Source organism: Mytilus galloprovincialis, chromosome 2 (genome assembly GCF_965363235.1).
Source record: "Mytilus galloprovincialis chromosome 2, xbMytGall1.hap1.1, whole genome shotgun sequence".
Lineage (NCBI taxonomy): Eukaryota > Metazoa > Mollusca > Bivalvia > Mytilida > Mytilidae > Mytilus > Mytilus galloprovincialis.
This window is the reverse complement of record NC_134839.1, coordinates 104,036,677-104,049,080: the sequence shown is the minus strand read 5'-3', so window position 1 is coordinate 104,049,080 and position 12,404 is coordinate 104,036,677. Positions and strand designations below refer to the sequence as shown.

At 33.6% G+C, this 12,404-nt stretch overlaps 2 protein-coding genes across 7 annotated transcripts in view; one reads left to right on the top strand and one right to left on the bottom strand.

The window, feature by feature from the left end:
- LOC143065211 (uncharacterized) overlaps positions 1-11,016 on the bottom strand; it is a 48,291-nt gene extending 37,275 nt beyond the window's left edge. Inside the window, exons 1-2 of the mRNA XM_076238639.1 lie at positions 10,681-11,016; positions 10,203-10,349 (exon numbers count right to left, since the gene is read on the bottom strand). The gene's annotated coding sequence lies outside the window, so the exon portion shown is untranslated. The remainder of the gene's footprint in view (positions 1-10,202; positions 10,350-10,680) is intronic.
- Positions 7,084-12,404, top strand: part of LOC143065210 (pre-mRNA-processing factor 40 homolog B-like) — a 53,001-nt gene continuing 47,680 nt past the window's right edge. For 4 of the 6 annotated variants that reach the window (XM_076238638.1, XM_076238633.1, XM_076238637.1 and 1 more), the window contains exons 1-2: positions 7,084-7,142; positions 12,174-12,230. In XM_076238638.1, coding sequence (XP_076094753.1) covers positions 7,137-7,142; positions 12,174-12,230 — 63 coding nt within the window. In that variant the 5' untranslated portion in view covers positions 7,084-7,136. Of the gene's footprint in view, positions 7,143-9,123; positions 9,350-9,890; positions 9,916-12,173; positions 12,231-12,404 lie in introns of those variants that run through there. The other 2 variants (XM_076238635.1, XM_076238636.1) reach the window with 2 other exon arrangements.

Below are 12,404 nucleotides of genomic sequence, written 5' to 3'. Positions count from 1 at the left end.
CGAAAAGAGAAAATCGAGTGAACTTTTTTATTTTAGGGCTTGTTTGAGTTGAATAGTCTGTCTTGAAAACGTACAAAGCAAGAATATTTGATACATCATCTCGCTTCAGATTCTATCATTTTTATATATAAAACCTACAGGTTGACTTTATAACATAAAAAATCACAGTACCAAAAGATGAAATATATGGGTCAAGTGAAATACCTATCTAATGAATCCACGCCTGGTAAACCATCTAATCTCAACCAAATGTTGAGACGGAAAAAAGTATTCTGGCACTTCCTGTTGAGCTTTTCTTGTTCAAAATATTCAAAATAAACACAGGGTATGTCGACTTTTCGTCAATTTACTGAAAATCAATGCGTCTTTTGTAAAATCGGAGAATGTCATGCCATAGATATTAGAATTACGGTTTATCTCGTGTATAACACAAATGAATATGATTTAAAATGACATCGTAATGACTTTTCTCCAGCAGGTAAATGTGGCCAGCGCAGTCAGTTATTGACAAAATGACAGTGATATCATTGATAAACTAGCATATATATCATTAGTAAAAATTAGTATTTTTCTAAAACATTATAAACATAAAATTACAGTTTGTTCTTTTTCTTTACTAATATAATTTCATTAAGCTAAATATGTTATAAATAAAATTGAGAATGGAAATGGGGAATGTGTCAAAGAGACAACAACCCGACCAAATAAAAAACAACCGCAGAGGGTCACCAACAGGTCTTCAATGTAGCGAGAAATTCCCGCACCCGGAGGCGTCCTTCAGCTGGCCCCTAAACAAATATATACTAGTCCAGTGATAATGAACGCCATACTAATTTCCAAATTGTACACAAGAAACTAAAATTAAAATAATACAAGACTAACAAAGGCCAGAGGCTCCTGACTTGGGACAGGCGCAAAAATGCGGCGGGGTTAAACATGTTTGTGAGATCTCAACCCTCCCCCTATACCTCTAACCAATGTAGTAAAGTAAACGCATAACAATACGCAGTATGTCATGTTGAGATTTTCTGGTATCGGTTGAGATATTCTGGAACAATGTTGAGATCTTCTGGTGAATGAAACTTTCAACTATAAAAAAGAAGATGTGGTATGACTGCCAATGGGACAACTGTCCACAAGAGACCATCATGACACAGACATTAACAACTATAGGTCACCGTACGGCCTTCAACAATGAACAAAGCCCATACCGCATAGTCAGCTTTAAAAGGCCCTGATATGACAATGTGAAACAATTTAAACGAGAAAACTAAAGGCCTTATTTATATATATACAAAAGGAAAAAAAATTAACGAAAAACAAATATGATTCAATATGTAACACATAAACAAACGAAAACCACTGAATTACAGGCTCCTGACTTGGGACAGGCACATACATAAATAATGTGGAGGGGTTAAACATGTTAGCGGGATCCCAACCCTCCCCCTTACCTGGGACAGTGGTATATATAACAGTACAACATAAGAACGAACTATCAAAATCAGTTGAAAAAGGTTTAACTCATCAGATGGACAAAAATACAATTGGACGTGGCCGGGTTCTTGAACATCCCGACAACAAAAAGACACTAGGAACAGATCTGAGAGTACTCGCAGTTATCTGACAGCTAGTTCAAAGCCACTAACAACTAATAAAAAAATCATGCATCTAAGACTAAACTATCAATCCGTACACATCCAACATCCAATGAATTTAGTGTATCAGGCCTTTGGTTGTAATAGAGTCTAAATAGTAAATAGCTGTGTTTTTTTAAGTACTGGTATTAAAGTTATAACGCCGGAGATTACGTCTAGCGTTTGAGATGCAGTTTTGCAATAATGTTGTAATTGACATCTCCAGGGCTAGAATTTATTTATTTATTTATGTGTAACATATTTGTTTTTCGTTCATTTTTTTTTATATTAATAAGGCTGTTAGTTTTCTCGTTACAATTGTTTTACATTGTCATTTCGGGGCCTTTTATAGCTGTCTATGCAGTATGGGTTTGCTTATATTTGAAGGCCGTACGGCGACCTCTAGTTGTTACTTTATGTGTCATTTTGTTCTCTTGTGGAGAGTTGTATCATTGGCAATCAATCGTACCACAGAAAGAACATTGATAATAAAACGGATACATACAAATTGAAAACAAATCGCGTAAGAAAAAGCAATTATTGGTATGTTAGTTTTCTTTAGTATCATGAATATTTTTGGCTCAACTTCTTAATCATGTTCAGGCAAATTTATTGGCGTTTTATTCTGACATTATTTTTTCTTATTCCTCTTCCACCCCATTTTCCGGCATATTACACGTCCGTAACGGATGCAAATTTTGTAAATGGAAAACTTTTGTTTATCCTTTCGGCGTTCGTTCGAGATATCTGGTAAGGTGTGACCACAGTAGATTTTTGTAAAAATTAATGACGACGACGAATAATGAGAAAATGAGAAAAGCTCACTTAGTCCTATGGTCCAGGTGAGCTAAAAAGCAAAACGGACAAAAAGCAACGGACAAAAAGCAACGGACAAAAAGCAAAAGTGTCGGACAAAAAGAAAAATTATCGGACAAAAAGCAAAACGGACAAAAAGCAACGGACAAAAAGCAAAAGTATCGGACAAAAAGCAAAATTATCGGACAAAAAGCAAAACGGACAAAAAGCAACGGACAAAAAGCAAAAGTATCGGACAAAAAGCAAAATAATCGGACAAAAAGCAAAAGCGGACAAAAAGCAAATCGCGGACAAAAAGCACGGTATCACACAGTTTTTAGCAGATATCGCATGCTTAGCATAGACACACACATTTTTTTTTTTTTAGAATTTAAGTTGACCAGGCCAGAGTTCAAACTAACTTTCTCCCACAATTTAGCTACGTCGAATCCAGTTTTAAAATATTTAAAAAGAAAACTGAATTAATATTCAGAACTGGATAATCATTAAATTCATTCATTTCATCAAAAGTTATTTTCATTTAAAATAGATAATTGCAAAGGAGATGTTTACCTCTAACTGTCATAATCTGAAGGAGAACTGTTCTAGCGGACAAATGTGGAACTATCTCCTGACACTTTTAAGACAGTTCTAGCTAGAACAGTTCTAACCAAGAACTGATTAAGTCATTGGTAAGTTCTACCTAGAACTGATTTGGTCATTGGTAAGTTCTACCTAGAACTGATTTGGTCATTGGTAAGTTCTACCTAGAACTGATTTACACAGTTCAACCTGGAACTGATCCTGACAGTTCCACGGCTAAAAAAATCTACGACTAGAACAGAACTGCGACCTGATTTCGCCACGAACGCATCACGATTGTTTTTGAACATGTTTAAAGTTTGCTACTCTCAACACGATCACCAAGACCTCATCAAGACCGTAACACGACCATACTGCACTACGATCGTCAATAGCATTATTTTTTTAGAGATCGTAGTGCGATCACGGCCTAGTGTGACGGGGCCCGGGTTATAATATAAATGTTGCTGAATACTACCAAATATTAAGGATGTGTCCTGAATGCAGTTCTGAACAAACATCTAAGTTTTAATTATTTCAATACAACACCTGTGAATACACTAATGCCTCGTTCACACGTAAATTTAATTCGAATTGAATTCGAAACGAATGCGAATCGAATTCGCTAGTCGCGTTCACACACTCCTCTTTGTTAATTCGAATTGATTCGAATTTGCTAATTTGAATTAGCTAATTCGCATTAGAAATACGCTTTTGTCAATACGAATTAAAAGTTAACGTCGTTTGGACAGTAAAGCGAATTTGACGTGCATTGTAATTCGAATTAGAATTGACGTTAGGACGTAAAACGTTTCGAATGCAGCGTAAGTTGGACGTCACTTATAATACTTACAAAGCAATTTTGAAATCGAATCATATTTTTTTTGTGATATGTATTATAATGACAAAAATGACATCTTTTACTCACATTTAAATTATCACCACCTGAAATAATGTGTACGAAAAAATAAACATAGAAAAGGGGTCCTGTTCGATTGTTTAGTTTTTAACTATTTTATTTCTTTATAAATGTACGCATTTTCGGCATTAAGTAATGTCCGTTAGGAATCGAATTCATCCAAATCATATTAATAAATAACCATTTGTTAATGTCTGTGTCATTTTGGTCTTTTGTGGATAGTTGTCTCATTGGCATTCATACCACATCTTCTTTTTTATATTGCATTTTTCTATCGGCAATGCTTAAAATCGTATCTGTATTTAGAGTTTATGTTACCACAGACAGAAAACATGAATCAGGTTAACCGTAAAAAAAAAGGTAAACTTGAATAGTACAGCGCAACCAGAAAGTCTCAACATTGTGACAGAAAGACTCAACCAATACCTTTATATCTCAACCATTTATATTTTTTTTATTTTTCTGCTCAGAGTAGGCTTGACAAACAAATATTTGTGCAATTTACAGACGTGGTTATCGTAAAGCCTAAAAAAAAAACACAAATAATTGACATATTTTCTTGCTAAGTCATTAATATCATAGCAGTTCCATCGGATTTAAAGAATGCATGTAAACATTATAATCCGTAGGAGAAAAGTGATTGTGACTTCAATTTAAAATATTTTAAACCAAGAAGAGACATATTAGTTACACTTATTATTTATCTATGGCATGACATTCTCCGATTTTACAAAAAAGTCATTGATTTTCAGTAAATCGACGAAAATTCGACCTACCTTGTGTTTATTTTGAATATTTTGAACCAGAAAACTCAACAGGAAGTGCCAGAATACTTTTTTCCGTCTCAACCATTTGGTTGAGATTGAGATTAGATGGTTTACCAGGCGTGTATAAGGATCGTATAAAATGCTAAGCGGATGAATTTATCGGTTTTCAAGAGCAAAATTGGCAGCGCGTCATTCCTACAATGGCTTCCACTGTTACGATTGTGAAAAACTAACTGGCGTAATGAGGAGATAATTTTGAATGTTCTGTTGTAGTAACATTCCTAAACTATTCTGGACACGACGTAATAAGTCCACTTATATTCTGTAAATGTGAACTGAAATCCATCGAATCGTCCAGGGAAATATCAATTATTAGTTATGTAAAATTTTTGAAAAGATGGATACTTGAAGATTCATATCATCCTCTGTCACTCTCAGTGTAACCATATGTGAAATCATATGTATACTATCACTTTTATTAGAAGTCTACTATAAGTATTATATACTGTAATATTTTTTCTTCAATTCAATACGAGTGTTTATATTTTAGTTGGTACTGGTACATAGTCAGGTTTTGGTATTGTTTATGATTCTGACGCTCCTTTGTGGTTTTTTCTTCTTCCTAGTAAGGATCCGAAATCATATATGAATGTGTATGGTCCTGCGAAAACTTTGTGCAGTGTCGGGTCATACAGCTATTCTCCTCAAAGCTATTTACTTTTCAAATATTCACCAATTTACAATTAAAACTATGTACATGCTCTGCTATTTACTTCCTTTCACAGCCTTCTTTCAGAGCAGCTGTGAATCCCTCTGCCGTGTTGGCCGAGGTTGTTTATGATGGGGAAAAAAAGTAAAATCACAAAACAACTGTCATATTCCTGACTTGATACAGGCATTTTCAAATGTAGAAAATGGTGAGTTGATTCCATTTTCTGATCAGGATGGTCTTTGGAAAGAATGACTGTCCATATGTGTCAGTTTTTGTTCTTTCTTGGTAATTAATTAAGCTGTCTACTGTTGGGGATTATGTATTGTTGTCTGTCTATATACTAGTATATTGGCCCAGGCTGTACTACTGTAGTTGCTTAACCATGTGTATTACACAGTTTGGTGTTCTGTTTGTTTAATTTTTATTGACCACATATTCCACTGAAGGTCTTGCCATGGTTGTTTATGCTGCTGCTTTTACTGGTTAAGTGCAGTCTTTCAGATTTCTTCGCCGGATAATTCTTTTTTTTTCTTTGCCTACAATGTTGTCAATGAGTCTATCCAAGATCCTGATATTGTTGCTGATTACGTTTATGTATCTGTTACTCTAAATGTTTATGCCCCACCTACGATAGTAGAGGGGCATTATGTTTTCTAGTCTTTGGTCCGTTCGATCGTTCGTCCGTCCGTTCGTTCGTCCCGCTTCAGGTTAAAGTTTTTGGTCAAGGTATTTTGTGATGAAGTTGAAGTCCAATCAACTTGAAACTTAGTACAAATGTTCCCAAGATATGATCTTTCTAATTTTAATGCCAAATTAGAGATTTTATCCCAAATTAGTTTCACGGTCCACTGAACATAGAAAATGATAGCGCGAGTGGGGCATCCGTGTACTTGGGACACATTCTTGTTTTCTTACTCATTCCATTTATTTTTTTCCAGTTTTTATTCATCTCATCTCATCTATGTTCTGTAAATTCCAATTTTTCCAGATGAACACCTCCAGTTGATTATAGAATTTATTACACGGGTTCGTGTTGCTTAGTCTTTCGTTTTCGTTGTTGTGTCTTGTATGCTGTTGATTGTCTGTTCGTCGTATTATTGTTTAGCCATGGTATTGTCATTTTGCTTTCGATCTATGAGTTTGACTTTCCCTCTGGTATCTTTCGTCTCTCTTTTACACTTTATATACTATTGAATATTCAGCTTTTATATTAAAAAAAATCTTCTTTTAACATTTATATACGCCGCTACCCACTTAATTGACGACTAATCATTAGTGTTTGGCGACAGGTGCTTTCTTAAAAAAATGTAATTGTATACAGTTATACCAAACATAGAATCAATAAGCTGGAACATGCTCTTTGCTTAAACCACATGCTAACTAAGCAAGGGATGACGTAAGAAGGGGAAGCAAATCTAATACACGGCGTTATCCATTAGCCTCCCATTGAAGTTCATTTTTTTTAAGCCTTTTAAGTTAGAGGGCTTTATGTTAGATTTTTACATGTAGAAGCTGATGCATTTACAATTCATGATTTCTATAAAGTTAAACTTAAGATAAAAATATCTAAATTAGAAAGCTGTGAAAATTGAAAAATTTGGTTGAACAGATAGGGATATTATATAATCAGTGGTGGTCTGACATCTTCGGATTGACATAGATTCCGGAAATGTATCCGGTATTACTTCCAAAATTATAATTTTTTGTGGACTTCCGAATTCAAGATGGCGGTAGGTTGCGTGTTTTCATTTTATGAAAAATACTTTTGTTTTCACATACCTGTAAAATACCTGTAAGATCGTTGTAGGGCTCATATGGAAGGATCCTATCCTTTTTAGCCCACCATATTTTGGTACACTTTCAAAACTGATACAATCACCAATCCTGCATGATTTGGTGCAATATTTGGGAAGCACTAATGACAGGACGATTGCCCGGATAGTGACAGGACAGTTGACCGGACGAGATATAAATAGTCATAACTTTTTTGTTATTCAGTAGATTTATTTAATATTTGTAGACCTTAAAGATATTAAAATATATATTATGAAAATCAAACAAAATAAGTGAAAACAAATATTTTTGAGTGTATAAAGTTGACCGGACGGTATTCACACTCGCCGTTAAACGCTATACATATATTCAACTGGTCGGCAACAAGTGTTAATATCTCTTTTGTTTTACAATATTTGTCAACAAAATTCCGGAATCTGTGAGAATAATAAATATTAGATACGCAAATATAAATTTCAAAGTAAAAACAAATGTTTTTCTCCATAAAAAGTTGACCGGACGGTATTCACATTCGCCGATGTACGCGTTAGTTATATTGAACTGATAAAAAAAAAGTGTTAATATCTTATTTGTTTTACAATATTTTTTACACGAAACTAAGAAATCTACGAGATCAATAAATACTTGATCGATATGAAAATATAAACTTTATAGTAGGTTACATGTACATAAAAATGTTTTTCTTCAAAAAAAGTTGACCGGACGGAATTCACTTTCGCCGATATATATGCTTTAAATATATTGAAATGATCGACACAAATGTTAATTGAATATATCTTTTATTTTACCATATTTGTCCATGAAATCAAGAAAGTTTATATTTACATATCATATATTTATTGATGTCGCAGATTTCTCAATTAAGTTTCATGACTTTAATCAGCTGCTTAAATAATGTTAATCCTTAATTTTTTTTATTAACATACATGTATAATCAACGTGTACATCGGCGAATGTCACACACAACACCGTCCGGTTAATTGTTTTGGCAGAAAAACATTTTTGTTTATCTTAAAAGTTTATATTTTCGTATAAAATATTTATAAATCTCATAGATTCCAGAATTTCATGGACGAATATTGTAAAACAAAAGAGATATTAACATTTGTGTTGATCATTTCAATATATTTAAAGCATATATCGGCCAATGTAAATACCGTCCGGTCAACTTTTTTAGCAGAAAAACTTTTTTTTTTACTATAAATTTATATTTTCGTATCTAATATTTTTTTTTTACTATAAATTTATATTTTCGTATCTAATATTTATTATTCTCACAAATTCCGGAATTTTGTTGACAAATATTGTAAAACAAAAGAGATATTAACACTTGTTGCCGACCAGTTGAATATATGTATAGCGTTTAACGGCGATTGTGAATACCGTCCAGTCAACTTTATTTGCTTATAAATATTTTTTTCACTTATTTTGTTTGATTTTCCTAAAATATATTTTAATATCTTTAAGGTCTACAAATATTAAACAAATCTACTGAATAACAAAAAAGTTATGACTATTTATATGTCGTCGGGTCAACCGTCCTGTCACTATCCGGGCAGTCGTCCTGTCATTAGTGCAACCCGCAATATTTCACACAATTAAAAAGTTATATAGAAAACTATTTGTGTCCTCATCAATTTCTTAACTGATACATGACTGACTCCCAATGACGGTCTATACTAATTTTAAAGGCTTCCACAGTTTTTGATGAAATAACTTCGACTGGTAGGTTATTCCAATCATTAATAATTCGTATGTCTTTAGTTTTAAAAGAAAACTGGTTTCGTTATCAAACAAAAACTATAGCGAATTCCTTTACTATCACCCGTATGATAAGTTAAATATCCTGCATTCAATCATTAAACAGGTCAGGAATATCATAATTTCATTCAGGTATCATTCATCCAAGAACTTCAACTAGCAAAAGATACAACAATAACATCCAAACTGCCATAATTGTGATGGACTTTGCCAAAGCCTTCGACAAAGTTCCTCACAGAAGACCTCTACAAACTGAAACATTATGGCATTGATCACAACACTCTAAAATGGATAGAAGATTTTCTCAAATCCCGCACACAAACAGTCATCATTGATGGCGTCCAGTCAAACAAAATTAACGTAACATCTGGTGTTCCCCAAGGTACAGTTTTGGGTTTGATCCTGGTCATTGTATATATAAATGACTTTAATGAATACATCAAACACAGCACCCTCAGATTATTTGCAGATGATAGTATAATTTATAAAACAATACGAAACAAAGAAGACACACAAAAACTGCATGAAGACCTCACATCAGCAGCAAAATGGGAGAAGGACTGGCTCATGTCATTCCATTGGTATGGGTGATCCAGCTGTTAGAACAAAGGAGCTGGGATGTAACTCTTGTTACATCCCAGCTCCTTTGTTCTTACAGGGGTGATCTGAGATGGATCACCCCTACCAGATCACCGTAGTTTGAGTTTCTTTGTTATGCATGCCGGCCATTGGGGTGATCTTACACTGACACACCGTGTCCTTGTGGGATAACTATTAAAGAATGCATGTAAACAACAATTCTTTTGTTGAAACATTTGTACTTTTGACCATGATTGACTTTTAATAATGAAAGTCAAGTATTAATAAAGAGCTTCATTCACCTGTGGAGTTCTACTCATGATCACATGACTGCAGACAGTATTGATGTCCATTGACAGGTGATTACAGGTAAATTTGCCAATCAAGAATTGACAAGATAACAATAAAAGTAATTATAACTGCAAATACAATTATTGATTAAATGCAATATGTTATGTCACTATACTAAACTAAGAATGTTTGACAAGTTTTCATACCATAATATGTTTTTAAGAAAACCATGCTCCATTTTGGTGGAATAATTTATTTTGAAAAACAAAGAATTATACACCAGTTGGTCTATACCATTATATATGTCAATTGATTGTTTATACATCAATAGAGGTATAATCCATCAATTGGTGGTTATTCCTGACCTGTTACACAAGTTCAGCTACTTTCCTGTATAATTTGATGCACCCTGGTATCACTGTCTCACAAACCTGTGAGTCTGCTAGTCATGTCATGATTACACAATCTGAGTCCTATTATCATCCAGATTATTCTGTAGATGTCAATTTTTTCTGAAAATTTAAGAATATATAATTTAATATTATTTGAGACCTCTGAAGAATCATGATGAGGATATTTCAACGAAACACGGTAAAAATTTTACCAGTTTGACGCTAACGGTAGCTGAAAATGACTGTTTTACGCCTGACGTTAAAGGTCATTACTATCCTCTCAGTGTTCCGGTTAGGCCGTTTTCAGAGGGCATGGCGCCCACCCTTTTCTGAGTGCCGCCCTGTGCCCTTTTTACAGTTTCCAGTCGCCCTGCCTTTTTTTGAAGATCAACTGTATATTCTTTTGTTTGTATTGATATATATATGTGATCCGCTAATTACTAAATTTTACCTGGTGAAAAGTGTATGACTTTGTTTTCAACCCCAAGCTAATCGACGGTTGACAACTGGTGTCCTAATCTGTTGTTATAGGTAATCCGTTTATCAGATGGGTCATTAATGATCATCAGTATCAATTCATTTAAATAGAATCGTTCAGTCGGCAACTATATTTGAAGAAATGTGCATACGACAACTTGGGTACTGTTTGCAATGTTTACCATAGTTTCATAGAGAAAACTTAATGACAGAAAGTTGAAAACCATTAACAACTTGTGGAAACATCGTTTTACTTGTTTTCTGTGAAATAAATAGCAAATTCAGACGTATTTGTCATTGACTGCCCTCATTTTTGATACGAAAATAACAAAATCAGCTGCCATTTTGTTGATCATATTTACATCTTCTACGTTCTGTTTATAATCCTCCAAAAAAGGAGCACACCTGAATAAAGAAAGATAACTCAATCTATATTTTTTTCTAGCATTGAGTAACCCACTTAAAATATTCTAAAATATAATGTCTTCATACTTCTTGCTTAACACTATATATATGTTTGGGTATTTTGAGTTATGGGAAAAGTTAAAGAGGGTCTTAGTAGCAGTGTTGGTAGGGTGCCTTGGTCATCTTTTTCTGTATTCTTTATTTTTAATACAAATTTTCACTGTTGCTATATCCTAACATTGTGCATTTACTGAGCACAGCTGTTTTGTGCTGTATTGCCATTAAGCACAGCAGAGGTAGAAAGGGGAAACTGGTAAAGTTTGTCAGACCATAGAAACAGAATGAAGCTGGTCACCTTTCAAAAAATACTGCATATATAAAGCTCAACTGTGCCAAGCAATGATCTAAAAACTTGTGTGACAAGCTGCTTGACAAGTTTTTCAGCCTAAAAAGTAAAAAGATAGAGTTCTATATGGGCTTATGATGTTGTTCTTGTACAACCAGTGATTTTAACGAATAAACACAATGTTTGATTAATATCTTTATTAAAACATGCCCTTTTTCAGGATTGGCACCCTGCCCTTTTGAAATCCTAGCTGGAACACTGCCTCTTATATGTACACCTCAAAAACTACTCTGAGTATAGTCCAAATAAAATAATTATGACCTTAAATTCACCATGGATCCACCATCATGACCATGCATGAATAATTTTCTAGGCAGGACACTGAAGTATGATGTATGAATAATTTGAAACACCTTATTAATTTAAAACTTGCCTTCAGAGTTTACATTCAACTTCTTATACTGACAGTAACCTTTGTCTTTGTTCTTTCTGTCATGGTTGTAGAATATTATGAATATGCATTTTTCATATTTTTTTAATTTTCTGTTTCTATTTTTATAAATTTTTCTTTTTAAAAATTTTACTGGTGGTTTTAATGTTAAACACCTTTTAACTGCATTGATTTTTTTTTACATGTATGCAAAGTTTAGAAAATTGTAATAAGTAGTCACTGCACCAAACTTAATAAAACATGTATTTGAATAATTTGATTATAGCAACCACCTGATTATCCAACAGGACCACCAAATCCAGCTACAAGGTCACCTTTTGGGGTAAGAACTTAAACTATGAAAAATTGGATTTTTTATGTATTGTATATGACATTACTCCATTATATTTAAACAGCCATAGGACATTAGGTTTGTGAGACAATTTTTTTATTGTTCCTGCAGTTCAAGAAATACAAAACTACCTCTTAGTTGCAATGTGTTTAGACTCACAAGTGA